The 21,849-nt window shown below is 43.6% G+C and overlaps 2 protein-coding genes and 1 non-coding gene across 3 annotated transcripts; 2 read left to right on the top strand and 1 right to left on the bottom strand.

The window, feature by feature from the left end:
- Nucleotides 1-36: 36 nt before the first annotated feature.
- Nucleotides 37-9,815, bottom strand: LOC144128480 (uncharacterized). Its single transcript, XM_077661906.1, has 6 exons — nucleotides 9,135-9,815; nucleotides 8,893-9,053; nucleotides 8,602-8,783; nucleotides 6,727-6,862; nucleotides 5,398-5,527; nucleotides 37-1,609 (listed from the first exon to the last, which is right to left on the bottom strand). The coding sequence occupies exons 1-6, from the start codon at nucleotides 9,487-9,489 to the stop codon at nucleotides 1,518-1,520; spliced, it is 1,056 nt and encodes a 351-aa protein (XP_077518032.1). The 5' UTR covers nucleotides 9,490-9,815; the 3' UTR covers nucleotides 37-1,517.
- Nucleotides 9,816-9,868: 53 nt separating this feature from the next.
- Nucleotides 9,869-9,940, top strand: TRNAA-CGC (transfer RNA alanine (anticodon CGC)). Its single transcript has one exon. It is a non-coding gene; the product is annotated as a tRNA-Ala (tRNA).
- Nucleotides 9,941-10,289: 349 nt separating this feature from the next.
- LOC144128478 (uncharacterized) lies at nucleotides 10,290-15,845 on the top strand. Its single transcript, XM_077661904.1, has 2 exons — nucleotides 10,290-11,827; nucleotides 14,362-15,845. The coding sequence occupies exons 1-2, from the start codon at nucleotides 10,961-10,963 to the stop codon at nucleotides 14,566-14,568; spliced, it is 1,074 nt and encodes a 357-aa protein (XP_077518030.1). The 5' UTR covers nucleotides 10,290-10,960; the 3' UTR covers nucleotides 14,569-15,845.
- The last annotated feature ends 6,004 nt before the right edge of the window (nucleotides 15,846-21,849 follow it).

Raw genomic sequence — 21,849 nt, 5'->3', positions numbered from 1 at the left:
TTTTTTTTTATATTGGACGAGAAAAAATACGCGAGGTAAAAATTTTTACATCTTTATTAATATCAAAAGTTCCAAACCGCCAAGGCTGGATAATGAGCTGACTAGACAAGTTTAACTCTAAATGCGCTGTAAAAGGCCAGCTTTAAAAGGCGAGATTCATGCTAGAAGCTTTAACATAGCAGCATGAAAAAAAAAATAGCAAGAGAGATATTACACTGGCTGAAATGACAGAAGGTGCCAACTGAACATAACTGGAAATGTGAATACAAAGAACATTATTAAAAAATAAAGCTTCAGCTCTGCCACAGACGTTGAGCTGCTTAGCCTATAATCTCCCAGGGTGAGCAGCCAACACCCACGACACGGTTCTTTGGCTTTTTTTTTTTGCTGAAAAGGTACATATAACAATGCAGTTCATTAAAATAAAAGCACCACCGAGTCAGCATCAAAGTGCTAAAGCCAGCACAGTGGATGCACTTATGAGCTGAACTCTTCATAAAAGCACTTGTGCAACCATAAAATATGAACATGTTCAACATGTTTGTGCCCAAGCATGCTCATATACTGCCAATGCTCAAGGCAATTTAAATGCTGCCCCTAGAGTTAACCGAAGTCGTCATATCAGTGTGTAAGGAGCCGAGCTGTTTCATTTATGCCTCGCAGAGTTACAAATGCCATCATCTAGCATTGAACTTTAGAAAATGCATCAGGTCTTGAGAAAGGCCCCATCAAGCAGTCTTGCAATAGAGCTCGGATGTGGACCCAAGAAGGGTGACAAAATTTGACCAAAAATGTAAGCCACCCTATTTCCTACAGATTAAAATGCTGCCCTCATCGTTGTTTTCTGCGTCGTTGTTTTCATCAGGTGCAGTGAACAGTGACATATTCTTCGACTTGTGGTGAAGCTGTCTGAATTCGCACAATGTACACACACTGTCGTGCAGCATTATTGCAATATTTATAGCATAGGCAGAGGTGACTAGCATTGTTATCTATTAGGAACAGAACTGCACTTCCATTACCAACTAGACAACATACTCGGAAGAGCACTGCACCGGCAAACTACGTTTGTACTACTGATATTTGGATAACTAGACAGGTCTTATGTGCTGTGATTACTGGTTTTATGTGAAGCGTAATGCCTAACACATAGCAGGCAACCGATTAAGCATTGATATGAACTCATGGACTTGAGTCCTTGAATAATTGCGCTTCATTCCAACAATACCCATATACCTCAGTCACACCTGCATGCGCGATTCCTCTGTCAGACACCGACTTCTAAAAGAACCACCTCCTAGTTAAAAATAGTGCACTGCATCCTATGCATTAGCACTTGAGCACAAAACTGTCAGAGTATACTGCAAAGTAAAAAAAAATCATTCCAAAGGAACTTTTTCAGTCAAAATTGCATTTGCATACATCAACAGCGATTTAAAAACCTGACAACTCTGTTGAAGAGTACTAATTCTTAGCACCAGAGTGTATCGTGGTTTTCAAAGAGCAAAATACTAGCGTCAGTAGAATGAACCCAGATATGTGATACTCGGCGAGTCCCCGAAGTGAACAGGTATCGACCTTGCCTTGGAGATTGTGCTGCTGAAGTACACTGGAAATAAAAAAAAAAAGTATATTATCTGAAGCTGTAATGTGTGTAGCACTGGAAAGTAATACTGCAATGACAGCCTGCTCTTAGCACTGAAGATCGGCTGAAATGCAACCATGACAACTGAAGAACAGAGAGCGGCTAGGCTCATTCAAGTCTGAAAAATTTTTTCTCTTTGGCTTATTATGGGTAACAAGCACACCAAGTACTCAACCATCTTTAATCCTCGTGTATCATATTTCTGCAGCAAAATTCCCACTCCCAACGTAACCTTGCAAAGCAAAAAGAATTTGTTTCACGTTTCGCTCCCTAGGTCCAATTTTAAAATTGGTTAAGTTGGAAAAGCAATCTCTTTCAAAAAGAAACATACTATTGGTTTCTACCTCGGGCATGAGGAAATTATTCATTCTAAAAAAAAAATGAAAATTGGTTTTTGGGGAAAGGAAATGGCGCAGTATCTGTCTGGCATATCCAGGACACTTGAACGCATATCGGGGGGACTTGAAGGGAAGGGAGTGAAAGAAGAAAGGTGCCATCGGAATAATTTAGACCACCTGGGGATCTTTAACCGCACGCGGGTGTTTTGCCTCCATCGAAACGCAGCCGCCGCGGTCAGGTTCGAACCCGGGAACTCCGGATCAGTAGCCAATCCTGTAGCACTTTACTGCCAATCTACTACTACTTACATTCTGCTTGGCTACAGAAAAGTCTTAAGTGCCCGAACAGACATCTGACTGCCAACCACACCGAGCGCAACCAGTAACTGGGCTACCAGCGGCAGGCAGTACAGTAATTGCAGCATTATCACACTTGTCAGGCTTGTCAACAGCAATTGCGCTATTTGATCCTAAAGCGCAGTGGAGTCGAAGCCCTTAAGGCCCTTAACTCTTTAGTTCAATTCCCAACACCTTTTTTGTATGGTTTTTTATTTTCCCTGAAAGGGCACTAGCCTTCTCTTTTTGCATTACTAAAAGAAAAATCACATTTCAGGGTGAGTGGTATCTTTTAGGCTGCACACTGTGGCACTTGACGTCCAGAAGCTTGCAAAAATCGTGACTTGCAAGTCTAGTCTATGCTTGTTATGTTTAGCAAATTCAGTAGACTCCCTTTAAGATGAACTTGAGGGGACAAAATTTGTTCGTCTTTTCAGAAGTTTACATAACAGAGGTGCCTCTAAAAAAAGGTGTGTGAGCATGCTAGGTTTGTCCAAATATATGTTACACAAAAACAATGAATAAAATAGCCTTCCAGAGAGAGGATAACTGCAAATAGAGCATTATTGCACTACGCATGATGTGAGCCAGACAGCATGAAACAAGCTTGCGTTATCCTGCTTGAAAATGGCATTAGCCTAGTTTTCCTTTTTTTGTTAACCGTTTTTTTTTTTTCTAATTGTATCCCACAGTGGATGCTATTTGCGTGTTTTCTTCTGATTTTTGCTTTCCATCCTGCTCCTGTGCATCTCTTATATCGCTCCTTCTGCAGCATAGCTGTTTCCAACTCCACGAGCAGGCACACCACACTCCTTTCCGTACACTGCTGGCAATGTGCGTGGTGCCCATATCTGGCTATTCGCACTTCGAAAACACGTGTTGCAGCACCGCATCTGTTTAAAATGCGAACCCCGGAATTTTTAAGGCCCAAGTCAATGAGCAGGTGCACTTTGAGCTCACGCATCGAGGTTTCTGCCGAGATTTCTGCGCCAGCGTAGGTGCGATAGTACCCTCCCTTTTCCCCACTGGCAAGAGAGCTTTCTCCTAATAAAGTGCACTCTCACAAGATGACTTCCCCACAGCTTAGCGCAAAGATGCGCGGAAGCCATCTTGTGGGGGGTGCTCTTTCTTGCGTAAACTGTGACAAGCCTCTAAACAAAACCTTTTAATTTGAAACCCAACGCTTCGAAGCCGGTTTGGCTCTTCCCTTCAGGGGTAACTGGGGACTGTGGCTAGCATCTTAAAAGGGCTCTTAAGCACCTTTTTAAGAGTGTACATAAACTCGGTCAATCACTCATTCTCTCGTCATAACACCTGAGCCAAACCAAACACATTACCGCAGCATGTGAAAAAAAGTCTGTCCCAACTTTACGCCAAACTGCTTTTTGCTCTGTTTCTTGCAACAAATCATTCTGGCTCGGATTCCTTCGGCACCCAGAATAAAAGCTCGAAACTTTCAAAACTTACTTTTTTGCCTACAAGAGCATTTTGAAAAAAACCTCTGGAAATTATTATTTATCCAAGCTATTCAATTTTTATTTTCAGATTTCGAATTTAGCCACCTTGCCATACAGTTTGCAACTAAATGAGCTGCAGTTAGCATTACTCTAGATTTCATTTTTTCTCACAAGTACCACAATTATTAGATATTGGAAATCTTCTAACACATGTCATCAACAAAGATTTTGAAAATTAGCAGCTAGAAAACTTTTTTTGAATATGTCTGAAATATCACTTGATTTAACCATTTTAATCAGAGAAACAAAAATAGAGATAATTATTCTTTCAAGCATACACAAACATCAAGGATCAATGCTTTTCTGTCATCCAAAACAGTTTGCAGGCAATTTAAATGAAGCTAAATTTTTTTCATGCATTTTATTCCTCAGAGCATGTTTTTCCATTTAAGCTAGTCTTCAAGCTGGAATTGGGAAGTGAACAAAAACTTGTTTTTCCTCAGAAAGCACTGGGAAAACAACTTCCGCCAATGAATAACCAAACAAATTTGTTTCAAAATAACTAGAGACGTCCGAGCAAAAAATCTAGAATGTTTAGCATGAACTAACCGAAATGTAGTCTTTCAAAATAAGGCTATGAAATGCTGCTGCACTTGTAACAGTTGACACATACAGAAAACTATGCCTTTTGCAGCTGCTCAACATGCTCTATTCATCATGTCCTAACATTGTAGAGATTCTGATACCTATTTCAATCTTTGCAATAAAAAAAAATGAAGATTTGTACTGCTTTGCTGCTTTGAGATTTTCCGTTTGTTGTTTTTTTTCTCTGAAGAAGGGGGAACATTTACACTTTAAAAAATTCGTTCGGTTTTACTAATACAATTTTGCAAGTGCTCATATCTTGGAAGTGGTCACAAATGACAACCTTTAGTGTACTGAGACTGTCATGATAAGTTAACGATAGTGTGTCAGTTTAGGTTTTTATTATATTATGATTTGCATGCAGGCCCCTCTCGGTTCTTGCTGCCATTGTTTCACCAAGCTGAACTTAATAGCTCATCAAACTAACTGGACTAACCCTCCCTGGTTTTCTTTGCAAGCATTTACCACAATGCAGGGCGCAGACACCAATTACTGCATAAACAAAATTGAGGGTCATTAATAATTGGAGACTGCAAAGGTCCTTGCTATCACTGACTCCAGGCATTACATCATTTACGCCTGAGGCTAAGTGCAAAGGACAATGAAACTTTAGTCGGAATGCAATGTCAAGGGCACTACAACTTTTGGAAGCACTATAATGTCTGAATTGCAAAAGGTGTATAGGTTGCTGATTAAGTGCCTACAACCACATTTATTGCAGGACCATCGATGTGGCAGTTGAAGGAGCAGTGGCAGCTGCGTCCGGCCAAGGTGACTGTCTAGTGTTCTCTGCTTGCGCTAGTGCAATCCTCATCTCTGCTGGTGGTGCCGAACATGGCACTGCTACGGCTTCTCCATGCATTCATTCCTTAGCATTACTGGCTCCAAATCTTGCCTTTACTGTTCTGCTCACCAGCGAGCAAAGTACTCTTCCAATATGCAGTTGTGCTGGTGACTATCTTTTGTGGGCACTTACGGACGTCGTTGGGCTTCAAAAGTACTGACACCAGACGGCAGTGGTGGACACAAAGCTCCGACGGTTCAAGCACCACAAGTCGGCTTCCTTCCACTTGCACAAGCCAGGAACTTGAGAAGTCTGTTTCGGGCTGCAATGATTGCCGTGTATCAACTTCGTGGCATCCATTTGCCTAAAACTGGAGCCGACAAAAAGCAATAACCTGTGCTTCTTGCATCACTTTAGTATACAAGAAAAAAAAGGCATGGCAGCTGAAAAATAACACGGAAATCTTTTTTGACCCTGACATGAGTGCAGGAAACTTCCATCATGTTCTGTTTTTGTTCATTACAAGTGCTACTGCTAGCACTATCTGCTTTCACCAAAAATAGGAGCAGAGATAAGAAAATGCATTAGCTTGCCTTTGTCAACTGGGAGATTAGAAGGCATCACACTGAGAGGATTCAGCTTTGACAAGCAAAGCTCTGATAACTGAGGATGCCACAGATATGTGTAAGGATGAAAGGATGGATGTTTAAAAACAAACATTGTGGTTTAGCTTTGCGCCGTTTGACAACCATCGAAGCACAAGAACGACAGCTTTTTGTGGTACCCAAGCTATGCTTTGTTTATGCGCCTGTGAGAAATGTGCAGAGAAGGAAACAATAGCTCCAACTAACTTGAGCCGATCTCAATAAATACTGCCAAGTAAGACAACACAGAGCTGTTTTCACACCCAGAGAGAGGTCTAGAAGTGGTATCTGCAAAATGCAAGCACACATTATTATTAGTACAGTTAAGTGCAGTTTCACCTGGGAAAAATCTAAGGGGCCTTGCTGAGGGCCTATTCTGTATATGCTTGAAGTTATGAACGGCACAAAGATAGGACACATAAAAAGTATGATAAGCATTTGTTTCTAGTCCTTTTATGCATTTTCTTTGTCACTGTGTGCCCTGTTCATATCTTCATCCAGAAAAATAATTATGCTGCATTCCGTACTCTAAACACATAAAAGAGAATAAATTATCCACTTATGAGTATACCCTTTCTTCACCCACAAAATTATGCATACCTTCAAATGTCACAGCTTTTGTTGTTTAAATTTACGAATGTTACTAGGCCTGGGAACTCAGCTGCTAAGATATCTTGAAGGTGCCTTTCGACAACAACACATCTTCGCATTTTTAAAGGATATCACCAGAATGTGAATAAATCATGCAAAGTTCAACAGGGTATTAAATTAGGCTGATCGGTTCATTACGTATTGTTTGGCTCTCTCTTGTACCCATTAATATGCAGTGATATTTCATGTACATGTGAATTTATCTCGCCGAGGCTCAGCACCTCACCAGATAATAGCTAGGTGCATGGGGGCCATCGAACAACAGGAACCTCTGCAAGGACACCTCAGAGATGTTCTGCACAAAATACGGCCGGTGGAAAACTTTTCTGAGAACTCGTGCAGCTGGAGGTGATGCCAGTTGCCTGTAAAACGTGGAGATGCAATGTTATGCAGTGATCATCGTCATCATCAACCTGGCTAAATCCATTGCAGGACAAAGGCCTCTTATTGTCTGATTAATTTTCACTCAGCCCCATCCTATGCCAGCTGCAACCACCTTATCCCTTCAAATTTTGTAATTTAACTGGCCCGCCTCACTCAGCACAACACAACCATAATCCTGGATCTTAAGACAAAATAAAGGTTCAGTAATAACGCCTATTTTCATTACATACGGAACTCAACATCCAAAGAAGATGGGACCAAATGTAAAGTTTGGAAATCAAAGAGAACCACGTAATTAATGCTGAAAAGTTATGCATCTAGTTGCACACTGAAAGGGTACTGCTTTTTACAGTGCGCATCAGGCCACAGTGAAATGCTAATAAAGCGCTAACTGCACTAATGTCACCGCTGGTGTATTGCAAGTCATATTCAGCGCGACTGCATATGTGGCATCAATAACCAAGGCTGACAATGGGGAAAAAAAAAATGCTGTCCAGCCAAATAATGAAACACACAATCCCAATATGCAGAGGCTACATATGTCATTTTAACAGATGTGCAACCATTACCAAATGAAACATAGACAAGGTGATAGCAATAAAGAGAAACTATTGTTCATCGAGGTCAAGCACCACACGCACAACCTCGGACAAAAGTCTCCAGGACAGATTTGCTTTTCAGCCATGTAGTGGAATCGCTGAAGCTTTAAATCTTTATGAATTGAGGAAAATTCTTGCCCTCACTTTTCAATACCGTTCGGTGTTCAGGGGTGCCGGAAGAGTTCGGCTTTATGGTTCGAGAGCAAACCAGGTGGTCCGGAGACTTTCGAATGAAATGTGCACTTGAATGCAACAAGACTCTTTTATAAGTGAGAACAAATCATTCAGCTACTTAAAGTACCAACCAGCAAAATCTGTCTTCATTTTGTTTGTTTAATGCATTTATGTTCCCCTACAACATGACAGCGCAGTTTGCAAACTTGCGTAAGGTGCTGATGAAAAATGCATTTCCCTGTAAACAAAGCAATACCTTGTCACAGCTGCTGGGCTATAGAAGCAATGCTTGTGCAAAAGTAGGGCCATACAGGTTCTCTTCCTAGGCTGTTTCAACCCGTAGTGCACAAGACATTTTATAGTAAAAATTACTTTGTATGGTTTTGCCACTTTGATTTGGAGGTATTTTTTAAATTAGCTACATGGACTTTCAGAGAGGTCAGGCATTTATGCAATCAAAACAGGACTAAAATAAGCACTAAACTAGACAAATTTAATGTCTGAGCCAGATATTTAGACCCATAGTGCAAACTTGATAAAAGTATTAAAAGTAAAAGAGAATCTATGCACAAGTAAAATGCGAAAGGCTGCACTGAGGCAGACCACATACTCAAAAAAAAAAAGAAGAGGGTTACAAAACTTCACAGTGGATAGTTATAGGATAGATCAAACGAAATAAATTTGCAAAATGTTGGACTGGCTTTCTGTTAGATGTGGTAAAATGACATGGAGGCAGTTTGGAAAGTTGGCAAAACTGTAACACTTTTAGCACTGTACCTACAGCATAAGCAGAAAATAAATGCTTCCTTTTCATTTGGTAATATACTTTGGTAATAAGCTCAAGCTGTTAAAACACTCGTGTCAATGCATGATTTTGAACATTTTGAATGATGCGAAACTGCATGCGCGCCACATGATACCACAGATTGTGACGCAGAGCTTACCACATGATGTGGAAAGTGAGGTCATCTACTTGTTGCCAGTTCTGCCAGTCCAATAAGTGATGTGGTTTGTGCACACCATGTAGAGTTGAGTGGAACTTTGCTGCTGTATCCTCTGTAAGTTCTTGGTGTGTCTTCAAGAACTGATACAGGTGCTCACCGCTGACATTATGCTTCAGTGCATCCTAAGCAGAAAAGATTTATTGTAAGCTAGTGTGAAAGATTGGACACTGACTAATCACATGCCAAGGCGGCTCAGTTTCTATCGTGCCCAACGCAAACAGCGACACAAACCTTCACAACGAAGGGCACAAGGCTCCAAACGTAGTTCACGGCAGTTAGTGAATGACCGGTCAAGTCGACAACTGCCTTCAGGTTCTCGCATGGCCAACACTCCGATTCGTTCTTGGGGCTAAAAAATGGGTTAGAAATCAGGCATCTCCTATCGTGGTAATCTGAAAGAAAACACGGCCGGTCGCAAACTTAATGCACAGTGTGTCGACTAGTAATCAAATCGGGGCATGAAAGCAACTCACGCGCTAACGACGGAAACCAGGTTTGCAATGGCAAGGCGAGTAGCCGTGCAGTTCGAAGCCCAGGGTACGTGTATTTGTCGTACAACCTGTCCAAAGTCATGCCTCCAATACAGATGTGGAGGATCACCCTGAGTGATATGACAGCAAGTGAGAACCACATCAAGAAGTTCGTTGCCCGCGCACACACACTTGTTGCCACACTTTTCGCGCATGCTGGTGGCCGCTTCTGTCTAAAAAACACCTCTTCGATACACTTGTTCAAGTCGTTCGGTGGTACTTTGCGGTTCGTGGCCGCTTGAAGTACAACTCGAAGTTCAGCGCGGAAAGTTTCTCTCGGGAAGCTTCCAGCACGCATGACGTTCAACAAGTTTTGGACAGGAGTTGGCGGGGTGAACGCAAGGTACCCAGTGGGGAAGCTTCAGCGAAATGTTTTAAGTATTTCGCCCTACACCTTTTTTATGACAGACACCTTTATCTACCGCAGGTTGTCCGTGGAGCTTTGACCTTGAAACTATCTTCCAACTAATCTCGCACGCAAGAGCCCTGACAAGAAGCTTATGTTGGGCACAGACAACATGGTCCGAAATTCCTCTTGATCATACAGTGAACAACACTCGACGGGTGCACCACGAAATGAACCTTGTTACGAACGCACCTCTACCTCTATGCATTCCTGTAACTAAGAGGTCCCAGAAAGGCACTGATACCACCTTTCTTGTGAAGTCCTCCGTCCAGGGGGTGTAGCTCAGTGGTAGAGCGTTCGCTTCGCATGTGAAAGGCCCCGGGTTCGAACCCCGGCACCTCCACATGGCTGTTTTTTTTTTTTTTTCAGAAATTACTAGCCTTTACAGCATTTTTATCTCAAATATTTTTATCGCTACCTACCTGCCCACTAATGCAAAGTTTCCCTTAAAGGTAGCGGTCAGCCGGTGGGTCAGCGCACATTCTCTCAAATGCCGGATGACGCAATCACACTCGCGCAACAATGTGCGCTTCATCCAACGTCCCTCTTGCAAAGAATGCTTTACATCCCAACTTTTGCCAAGTGTTAATAAGATTGTTAAGATGTTCAGTAGCAATATTGCCGTGAACTATTTTCTTTGTCGGAGCAGCGATTGGTTCTTTCGTAGGTTCTCGCTCTGCTCGTTGCACAAAGTTTGCCCATAGTTTTTCCTAGACAAGAAGGGCGCATGCAACTGAGCAGCTTTTCGGATTCGTCTCCGCTTCATATTTCACCAAAGCATAATGCTTAAAACTACAACAGTGAAGGCACTCTTCGAAAACAGCAGCACAAGTCAGGCTGGCGGAATGAGTGGTTTCCTCCTCCTCGCAACGTCGTCCAGCGCGCGCACTATATTTTGCTCTCCCCACCGGAAGCTCCCTCTCTTCTCTGACGTCGTGACGTCGTGGCAAGGAGGGGATGTGACGTGAAACAGCAGCCATTTTCGTCTTCGTCTTCAGCTGTGCAACATCGAGTGAGAAATGGTCTGCTGCGAAGTAGTAGATTTTCCGTGTGTTTTCCAAGCGATCAACGGTGACTCCTACATTGTTGTTAGTGGTGAGCGTGGTATGGTTATTGCCGGACGTGGTATTTGCGCTGGTCATCGAATCGAGGGTGAAACCGCCTGCGGTAAGCCTTGTCCTTGTTTCGTCGCCAGGCCCGTGAAGTTCGAACCGTGGTCCAAGCGGCGGTCCATGTGTCGGAACCATGGCGCTGTTTCTTATGACGGATTGATGATGGCACAGCCTCTTTAAAGGGCGGACGCACTGCGGCAGCTAACATTCGAGTGACGCAGCTGACTCATCACGTGCCGTCATCCGATGCTATGAGCGAGACATGCCAAAAGGAGGGCAGTCGCACGTGTGACCGGGTCGCTGCGAACAGTACTGCGATGAATGGCCTTCTACACCCTCTCAAGTGTGCCTACAGCTGTCCCATTGTAGCCTGCGGGAACACCGCCGAAGGCTTGATGTCCAGGACGCGGCAAGATTGTAGCCCTCGAAAGCGTTGTGCCGCCGACCGTGGAACGGCGCAGGGATTGACAATGTGCATTGACAAGCCACGTGAAGAACTTCGGGTCGCTTCAAGCCTCGACAGCGTAGCTGACACCGCCGAGATGCCGCCAAAACCGAAGCCGCCAAAACCGAAGAACCGCCAGCAGCGTAGTCGGCGGCGGCGCGCCAAGCCGCTGCGCCCGGCGCCGGCTGCCGACGCCTCCAAGTCGGCGACGACCGTCCCGCCAGCTGCTGCTGGCATTTGCATCTCGCGGTCTCCCACTAAAAAAGAGTTTATTTTACACGTCGAGGCAGCTTCGGCATGCCCGCTGAAAAAAGACGCAAAGAAAGTGCAGGCCGAAGGGCAGCCTGCGACAGGCTCTTCACCGCCCTACGTCAACTCAGCCATTGCGTTCATTTTGGGCGGGAATGAGGACCTGAGCGATACCGACAGTGATTGGGACGATGACAGTGATTGTGGAGGAACTCCAGACTTTCCCCTCGACGTCCTAGTGATGCCTCTGCTGAACAGTTTTCTTTCCGTGTCGGCTCTGGCCGACTCGCGCCCCACCGCCCAGCGACGCAACGGCGATCAAGTGGACGGGCGCCTGCCCGTTTCGCCGCTCGTGCAAGACGCCAACGAGAAGTGGAACCAAATGTACCACGAGGACGTCGGCAAGACGCCGCGAGCAGCAAAGGTGATGTGCCCGATAAGCAAGCGCCAGTCCCGCGGCTGCACTAAGCACGCCATAAAGTGCATGGCCATCTTGATACGGTGCGCGTTTAGGCTTGGAGGAGGGAGAGAGGTGTCGCCTTTTTTTTTCTTGTCTTTGCCCTGATTTGACGGGTCGTTCCCTCCGGCTTTACATACGCAACCTTGTGGCGGTTGTTTTATTGCTATTGAGATAGCGGCATCTGTTGCCACGACGACGTGATGTGGCGGATGTAACAGCTGTTCCCTTTTCTTTTGTAGTTCTGAGGCGTGGGTGTTGGTGCACCACTTCGAATAAGCGATAACAGCGCTCATAGTAGCTGTAATTGTCGCTCAGCGCTTTCAGTGAAGCTCAGAGAAACGCAGTTTAGTGCATTGGCAATACGTTCATGCAAGTTTTGAGTTGTCAGTGGTTAGGAAACGGTGGCAGCATGTATGCATGTTGCAATGCCTTCACCAGTGCTGCATTTCACGAGTTCTGAGAAATAACAGTGGGAGATTATTGAGAGTGTAAGCTGGCTTAACCAGTGGCCAGTGACTGGCTAAACTGCTTCTTTCACAGCTGTGCATTCAAGTTGTCACTTAGCTAAACCGTCATTACCAAGACAAGCCAGATGGCTAAATGTGGCCTGAAGTCTTCTATTGGAGTTCTTGTGATCATGTCACCAGTCACACCAAGACTTCGGAATGGAATGGCTCTATGGCAGCACTGTTTTTTTTTTTCTTCGCGAAAAAAAAAAGGAATTGCTAGACATGCTTGAAATGTTTGGAACAAGGCTTGGAGACCGAACACCACAATACGGAAATGGACAGTTCATGAAATCATCTTTAGGGCCAAAAGGCTTGGGTACCATGCAGCTTTTGCCAAGCTCATGGGCTGTTATCAGTGGGCGTGTTTTTTCCTGCCCTGAGGGATATCCAATCCCATATCTAGCTCTCGGCACAGAAGTTGATGCCAACTTTCTCTGCGCAGGTCAACATTGGCGGGCAGAACGGGGGAATCTACGTGCTATCAGGATACAAGGCTCTTTCGGCCTTTTGTAACGCAGATAAAAACCCATATTAAAAAGCTTTTTACAGCAGCCTGTAAATGCTTCACTGTTGAAAATAGTGGAAGGGGTTCTTCAGATGCTGAGTTTCCTCAAGGCCTAAGGCTTTGGCGATGAAATGCTGGAACTTCCTGCTCATTAGAAAGGTTCGCTGCCATGAACATACCTTTTGCCTTTCCCATTAAGGTAGGATTTAGGTTGCCTGTTTTCAGCAAAATGATGTTGCATAATGTTGCCAACAGAAAAAACTCAGATAAAACTGCATTTTCATTTCATACCTCAAAGGCCTGACACTTTCAGTTAATGACCCAGTCGTAAATAAACTACGTTGTGGCTCTGTCTAGTTTTGTATTGCTATTTTAGCGTGTTGCAGTAATGGTTTCATAAATGCCACCGACTATGTGTATGACAGCACGAATGTGGCAGTTTTGTTTGTGCATGCAAGTGGCATGCACATAATGTCACAGGCGCTGTAATGGTGCACCATGTATAGCTTCCATGTTGCAGGCCAGAACAAGTAGCAGTAAGCAGATTAGACCAGACAGATGCATGGATTTCGGTCTTTGGCCTGTGGCACCCGCTGTTGTGTCAGTAAAAGCCATCCATGAGCTATTGTGGGCCCAGGGAAGTTGGTGGCTAAGTATGTGTCCATTGTCTGGAGCCCTCACAGGCATGCCAACACTGTAGTATTCTCGTTGTGCACTTGTAGATACACATTATGGCTGATGATTGTCCTTTGAACCTTTTGCAAAATTCCGTAAGTTGGCTGCTTTTGCAGTGTGTGATCCTCGCTCGCGGAGTGCATTTGTTTCAAACTCATGCAGCATAGAAGCCCCCCCCCCCCCTTTTTTTTTTCTTTGACTAGAAGCAAGAGGCAGGTGTCTAGTGAACAGAGCGGTTAAGCATTGTTGCTATTAAGCAGTGTTCTGCAGTTTAATTTTTCAGAAATAAATTCTAGTTTATCATCCATGGACAAGGATTTTAATTTGGAATATAACTTTGAAGAGATGCTGACTTAACAAGATTTCCATAAAAAAGATAGTGGCATTTTTTATATTTGCTTTAAGCTGAGGAGAATGGTGTGCTGTACTTTTTTTTTTCGGGGGGGGGGGGGGGGGGTACAAGCAGCAGCAGTTCAAGGAGTCGTTAGTGCGAAAACACTTAAACATCATGGTCTCAGTACATTTAATGCCTATCTAGGCAAGACAATTAGCTACGTGTCTTCCACAACGGCATGCCCTTGCACCTGTACCGTTTTTTAAATTCTGTAGCGTTGGCACCATGGCATTCCGCAAGTCAGTTTTGCTGCCTATAATCTTGGAGCTAATGTGAAAACCTTGTTTTAGAGTGATGGTGGCTCTGCTCGACATATTTCCTTATTAAAGGCCTCAGTATGTGTGTCTGCTTTTTTTTTTTTTTTACAAAGGTGCTACCGTGTTTTCACAGTTTTCATCAATTTTTTTCACTTTAGGTCAACTTTCCCCTGGGCGACATGCTTGTGCAAGTCCATACTGCTGACGACTTCGAACGCAAGGGACCTTGGGAGCAAATTGCTGTCGACCGCCGGCGCTTCCAGTCGCGCATTGCTTCCATGGAGTGTGTTCTGGCACCAGTGCTCTGTGCAGAACATCGTCAGAATGTCTACCGGAAGATATATGCCTCAGCTGCCACTGAATAAACTGCTGCTCAAGATCGGTGCACTCATTAGAAGAAAACGAAATTCATCAGCCTGCTGCAAGCTGCGTATACTGTGTGCATATTGTGTGCGCTCTTCACCATGGAACAGAACACACAGATTCCCACATTTGTGAAAACATATTTCTTCCGTCTGATGAATGCAGGGTTTTGTCTTTCTTTATTGCAACTTTGAGGGCAGCTTGCATTTTGTGTTGCCTAGTCCGTGGGTGCAAGCAGACTGTTGAGAAGCGCTTTGCTTCTCTAAAGCTCTCTGAGTGTTCTATGACTGAGCTGGACATTAAATTGCATAGGCTGTGGAAACTGACTAGAGTATGTTGTGATGCAACAGTTCAAATGTACAAAGATTTAATTTTCTTTTTGTTGTTTGTGAGGCTGGCTTGGCTTGCTGCTGCTGCAAATGCACCATCTTGGATGTTCACTAAAATTTTCTGGAAAATTTTGGATTTGCATTTTAGCAGAAGCTTGTAGTGCAGATACTGCAAGGTTGGTGGCGAAGTATTCTGCTCAGTAATGGTTTGCGGTTCAAATTCTACAGACTGCACATGCTTAAGTAAGCCTTGGAATCTGAGCCCATGGAAAAACAGATTGGCAGTTTTTCTGATCGTCTGAGCAAAAATGTATAGATAATTGGAAGAAGTGATACTGGCCTGAGCAGGAAACAAAAATCATTCTCTGTCAATGCATTCCAGACAATGCTCAAGCTGTGTGATAAGTTTTTATCTAGCTTGTTGCCGGATATATATTTAGAGACCACAAACACTTCTGTAAAGAACGCATTTTTCTATAAACGGGGCTTCTTCAGTTTTTGCTGCAGCAAGCTTTTGTATCTTGACAATGCACTCGACTGTTGCGAGAGCTGCAGTGTGCTTCACTTTTATGCCTTTGGTTCCTGTAACATTCTTCTGTTGTTTGAAGGATATTGGAGATGTAAACTGTGTTATGATTCCCTGGTGTCCTGCAGTTTTTCTCTTTGCATTGCCAAGACATGCAAGAGAAAATACTATTCCACCTTGCGGTCACTTACTGTCCTTGGAGTAACACTCCTCCCTTTATTTTTCTGTGCGGACTACTTCCGTACCTTTCACGTCCATCACAACTGAATGATCTGTGTCAACAGAGTCATTTGTAATCGACAAATATTTGAGAGCAGTGGAAGAGTGTGTTAGGGCCACTTACTTCATACTGGTCTTTCTAGACGAGACGTCGAAATCTTTACCGTGTATGTATTGCTAAGAATGAAACCGTGAGGTCTGTCAGTTGATTTCAGTTTTCAAGCAGTTTTTAAGTATGCATGCCGCTCTGCAGCTATAGTCTGATACAACTCAAAAACAAAGCAACTTTTTCCCGACAAAGGATCCCCTTCCAGCCAGTGGTGTCGGCCGATTCTCACGGCACTGCTGGCGTGACAAGGCAGGGAGCGGCGCAACAATGCAGGGAGGGAACTATCACTTTTCATCTGCCTCACTGCATTGTCACGCTTGCAAGGCGATGAGAATCGACCGAAGCTATTGGCTGGAAGGAGGTCCTTTGACAGGAAAAAGCCGCTTCGTTATTGAGTACCGTCAGACTGTAGGACTGCCGATTCTCGACTAAGTCCAGGCACGCTTGCAAACTAAAACCTTCTTTTTTTTGGTAGAAACCTGACATTGTAGCGTTTCCTCCTTCGGCTATGGTTGGCCTGAACAGTTTGGGATTTCATTATAATGGTGATATTTGAAGAGTTTCCTGGGGTCCCAAACTCTCCCTCATGCTAAATTCATGCAGGTAAGGTAACTTAGTCATTTTTCCATTGTTCTGTAGTTTTTCCATAATGTAACAATTTTATTAAAACGAGAATTTGGCTGCTACACAAAACTGCAAAATTTACATCCGAGACTTTTCACGGTATCGCGAGCAAGTAGGGGCCTTACTCATCATAGAAGTAAAAGTAGCAGCATGTGTGTTGCCTTGCTTGTGCTGCTTGATCTTATATGTGAAATGCGGGAGCACATGAATGCTGCAACAACTGTGTGTATTAAGTTTAAGATTAGTCGTAATTGTAAAGCCTGTTTCACATGCAAGCGAAAACACTAGCGAATTATGCCGCCACTGCACAACAACGCGAAAACCTGTTCTAAGTCGTCGCAGTGGCTCGAGCAGCCAGAGCGACGAAGTTCCAACAAGTGAGTCTTCGCTGCGACGCGCCGCTCAATCACTTAGTTCGCTCAGCCTCAATGAGCCTGGAGCACCTCACAGCCCACATGTTGCTTCAAGATGTTCTAATGCTACAAGAGTGTCAGGTGGGGGAACACAATCGGTTTGCCACTATTCTCTTCTTGCTTACAAGAGGCACTCTGAAGGTTGAACCGAGAAGAATTGGGTACAAGAATTGATGGATAAAATTTAGGAACATCAGGTAGGCTGTTTGTATTCTTTATCGAGTAATTTAATTCACGAGGATCTAAACTATAATGGCAGGCTTTAAAATTAATACAAAGAAAAAACCAGTGTTCAGTATAGGAAGAGAGCAGTAACTGCGGTAGAGAGCAAAGTGTTGCAAGTAGTAAAAGGATACCTCTACACTGGACAATTGGGATTTTTTTCCAAATAAGCCAAATCTAGAAACCGCAATTAAACGAAGTTAAGCTGTATTGGTAGGTTAACCCATAGATCTTGCCAAACCATCCAAACGAAATAGGTAAAACAACCAGCATTTTAAGGCACACCATGTAAAAGCTTGCAATGTACTACTGTGGCTGCAGCTAAATTTTCACATTTTTCTCAGTTTCTGTCAAGGTGGAATTGGGTAATTTGAAAAAAGACAGCGACAGCAGCAGATTCGTGCTAGGCACTGTTAGGTTAAACTTCAATATATCTCAAAAGATAATCGAATAGCAGTTGCATTGTGGCTGCTCTCATTTAGGGGTTAATAAGTACAGCTTGAAAATAGAAAGTGCAGCATCCTACGGAAATTAAAACTATAGGAGGCAACCTTCAGCCAAGAAAAGCAACACATATTGAATAACAAACTTGAGCTGTTCATATCCTAGCAGAAGCTAAGAAAAAAAACAGCAAGTGATACATGCAATGCAAGGAACAGATGTAAGAGTGCATTTCAAAGAAAGGAGGCCATAGCTGGGGGTGACAAAAGCCTGGAAGGGAGGTGAGACAAGGAGCTTTGCCAGCATAAGCTGGCTGCGGCTGTCACATGACTGGGATGATTGGAGACCATTGGGAGAGGTCTTTGTCCTGCAGTGAACACAATATGGGTAATGGTGATGAGTGCTACAATGCAGCTTAGTGGCTTTTTATACTGGCAAGCTGTGTCACAGAGGGGGAGCTGGCAGTGTAGACTTGTAATGTGTAGTTTTAAAGTGCAACACACAACCAGCAATGTCACTACAGTGCTCAGCAGCAGTTCTCATTGTTTATATTGCACAATGTGTGATGCCCTGCTGGCTACCTACCACAACCATTTATTCAAGCCATATTATGCTGTCTCCAAGCAGCTATTTTTTGCTTTCTATGCAGGCTGGCAATATTTCTGAAATAAATAAATCACAGGCATTTCAAATGGCGAGATAAGTGAAGACAGTCACTGCCATACTTTATACATCCAATTCTGGGCCTAATTAGCTGTGATTCATCTAGTGGTACCTGGATGTCAATGAAATCCAAAGCTTGAGCGTTCAGCACCAAGTGCATGACAATTCTCGTCTGTGTGTACAGGTTTAGTACAGACCTCCAGTTTCTGTCTAGCAGGGCTCCAGAATGGATTGGAGGGGAAACCCAAACTTTTCACCCTCCTCGTTTTTCACATCCACACGCTATGTACAGGGCTACCTATAAAAAATTAGGCACACACACACTTAAGACTGCTTACGTGTGAGAATGAGAAAGTATTAAAGTGCTGAGTCACGCTATGTTACAGGATGACTATGAGTCATGAATTTCATACACTCTGTTTCATCATCCATGATGAAACACACATGTTCACTTACATGCATTGTGATTTCGTGCCACGGACAGCGATTTATGTACAGGGCTACCTATAAAAAATTAGGCACACACACACTTAAGACTGCTTACGTGTGAGAATGAGAAAGTATTAAAGTGCTGAGTCACGTTATGTTGCAGAATGACTATGAGTCATGAATTTCATACACCATGTTTCATCGTCCATGATGAAACACACATGTTCACTTACATGCATTGTGATTTCGTGCCACGGACAGCGATTGATGTCGGGTTTTGTACTAATGGGGCATATAATGCTTTTACATTAATACACACTGCGGGGCCACTAAAACCTAACACGTTGCACCACCACCTCAAAATTTGCACCCTACGTCGAGAGAATTGGCTTGCAGGCTAAAAAACCAGACTGAATGTTTGATTTGATTTGTGAGGGCTTAACGTCCCAAAGCGACTCAGGCTATGAGGGACGCCGTAGTGAAAGGCTCCGGAAATTTCGACCACCTGGGGTTCTTTAACATGCACTGACATCGCACAGTACACGGGCCTCTAAAATTTCGCCTCCATCGAAGTTGGACCACCGCGGCCGGGATCGAACCCGTGTCTTTCGGGCCAGCAGCCGAGCGCAATAACCACTGAGCCACCGCAGTGGCTTCAGACTGGATGTAGGAAGCAATTTTTCCTCTTTATCAAGACAAACATAGAGCACCTACATCCCAGTCCACCTTGCCCAACATTTTCTGGCAGTAAGTTAATGCAAAGGTTTTTGGTTACAACATGCAACCCCTTTGACTGCAAAGTGTGACGAAAAAGAAGGAAAGCAGGACTTATGTCGGTAACAATGGTAGGTCTGAGGCATAATATGTGTTAGCATCATGTTCAGCAGAACACTAGCAGATGTAATCGCTACAGCACAACTATTTACCACTACTGCTACTTTGTAGATGAAAATTGGCAACATCCACCTCGTACTATCAGGCCGGAATGAAACGGAAACACTGCTTATGAACAGAACACAGTACTTCGTCATTCTACTTTTAGCTTAGTGCAAGACCAACATGGTGTGTGCGTGTCGCACAGTAGAAAAATACTGCATGTGTGTGTTTGCATATCAATTCGGCCTGACAGTAAACGCTACTGACAAATAGTCCATACCAACTAGCAAAACTGCCATTTCCACATACTTTTGAATAAAAGGAGAGTTTTAGCTGACATGTTAGACTATTTACTCCACTATTTGTGAATTTTGGAAAACCTAGCTTCAGCCACCGACTAGTTGACTGACCAGGTGGCAAAAGTATATCTTTGCATGATGTAGCGCTATCAAAGCAGTGGAGACAAATTTTTCAGAATGTATTTATGCTCTGGAACGATGCGTATGATGACATTAGTAAACATGGGTCACCACGTGGAATTCGTCGGCGCTCAATAAATAAATTGTAATTGATTTTTGTTTTCCTCTGTAATATCAGTTTCGATTTCAATTGCCTGAACGATGATTGTTACATTGCAAATATGAGACCACATGAGGCAAACAAACACTGCAATATAACTGCCGCTTTGTAAGGCAATGGGACATATACATCCCACTTTTTACGCCGCCGAAAAGGGCTCTTCAAAGGCATTGGGAAGCATGCATCCCATTTTTTACTGTGCTGCCATCTATCTGCGAATACTGTAATTACTTTTGAAAGTAGTTTTGCTGCTTTCCGACAGGTGGTACTAGGCGTCCGTTGTTTGGAAAATTGTGTCTCCGTTCGGGAAGGCGAAGGAATTTTTTTCTTGTTTTGTCTCCAAACAAGAATAATTCGAGATGTCAGGTGAGCATTTCCGTTTCTCTGCTTCAAAACAAAGCCCACTAGCTTGTATGAATCGCGTTTTTTGAGGAATACAAGCAATATTTAGCCTGAAAATCTTGTATAAATAGGACCACCCTTAGAAAACAGCATGAGTTATGCTAGGACTAACTTCCCGATTTTCGGGGCAATGTTTTGAGGAATACGTTACTCAAACTTTTATATTTTGTTTGTTCTTGAAATGCAGATAATCGATTTCTGACGGCAGCAGAAGCGCTTGAGCTATATTTTAGCCTTCCGGACGACCCCACGTCGAGTGACTCGGATGGGGATACAGACGTCGACTTCGTACCAGAGCTCGCTCCGCCAGACTGATGACGAAAGCGGCGACGATGGAGCAGCAGCTTCAACAAGCAGACCTAAAAAGCGCAAGGCTACTTACACGAGAAAGACAAGGAAACGACCGAAAGCGCCTGCAGTTTCTGCTGAAGAAGAAGTCGAAGAGGAGCCTGGATTTTCTACTTTCTGCTGGATGCAGCAGTAGTGAATGCTTTCCTCCAAGTGAAAGAAGAAAGAAGACAATCAAATGAGCTACCTGTGGTTCCGGCTTGTCCTCGGTCGCCAGCTGATAAACGGCCAAACCTTCAAAGGCTCTAACAATCGGCCTTATAAAGCCAACAAAAAAGGCACCAAAAATGGCCAAAAAATGGTAGGAGTTCAGGACGAAGTCCGATTTCTGGGAGATGGACACCACCCTCAGAAAGTCGCGAAAAGGAGGCGATGTCGCTGGTGCTCCAGTGCCAAGAAAGAAGCTCGCACCAATTTTTTGTGCTCTGCATGCAATGTGCCACTTTGCGCAACATGTTTTGGGCCTTTTCATGCTGGTCGAAAGTGAACTGAAAGCCCTTGAGAGGCGATGGGACAAATACGTCCCACTTTCTGAAATTTCATTGAGTGTCAGTGGGACACATCTGTCCCACTTTTTCTGAATAAACTACTTGTTCTTATGGCTTGAAATTTCGTGCAAACTATTTCTGTTGGCTTCATTTAGTCAGATAACACAACATTTTTCTTAGTTCTTGAAAAAAATATACCTTGCCTTACAAAGGGTTAATTAATTCAAATTCTTACGTAAAACTTCTCTAGAAGCTGTAAAGCCGAAAGTGAACATAGATTTATAATATTGCAATTTTTGTATGCCTCGCATAGTCTGGTGCTCACTGGTGACGTCGCAACCATCATTTGACTGTTGAAACCGAAACTGTATAGAAGAATAAATTTAATTATAAGTTGGGTATGAAGCATAGGCGAATTTTCATGTGATTTATGTTTACTAATGCATTACAAATCATTAAAAGGCAAAGAAACACTACAAAGCTTCTGGTGTCTCTACATTGACTTAAAGCTGGCTCGCCACGGACAGATGAGTTTCTCTACTCGGGCTTCCAATGCACAGTTGAAAGCAGAACACCAAATGTGTCCCGAACTAAGCTATTTCTTGCGCTGATCTT

Source organism: Amblyomma americanum, chromosome 4, assembly GCF_052857255.1.
Source record: "Amblyomma americanum isolate KBUSLIRL-KWMA chromosome 4, ASM5285725v1, whole genome shotgun sequence".
In the NCBI taxonomy this organism is placed as follows: domain Eukaryota; kingdom Metazoa; phylum Arthropoda; class Arachnida; order Ixodida; family Ixodidae; genus Amblyomma; species Amblyomma americanum.
The sequence above is the reverse complement of the archived record's forward strand: the minus strand, read 5'-3'. Positions and strand labels throughout refer to the sequence as shown.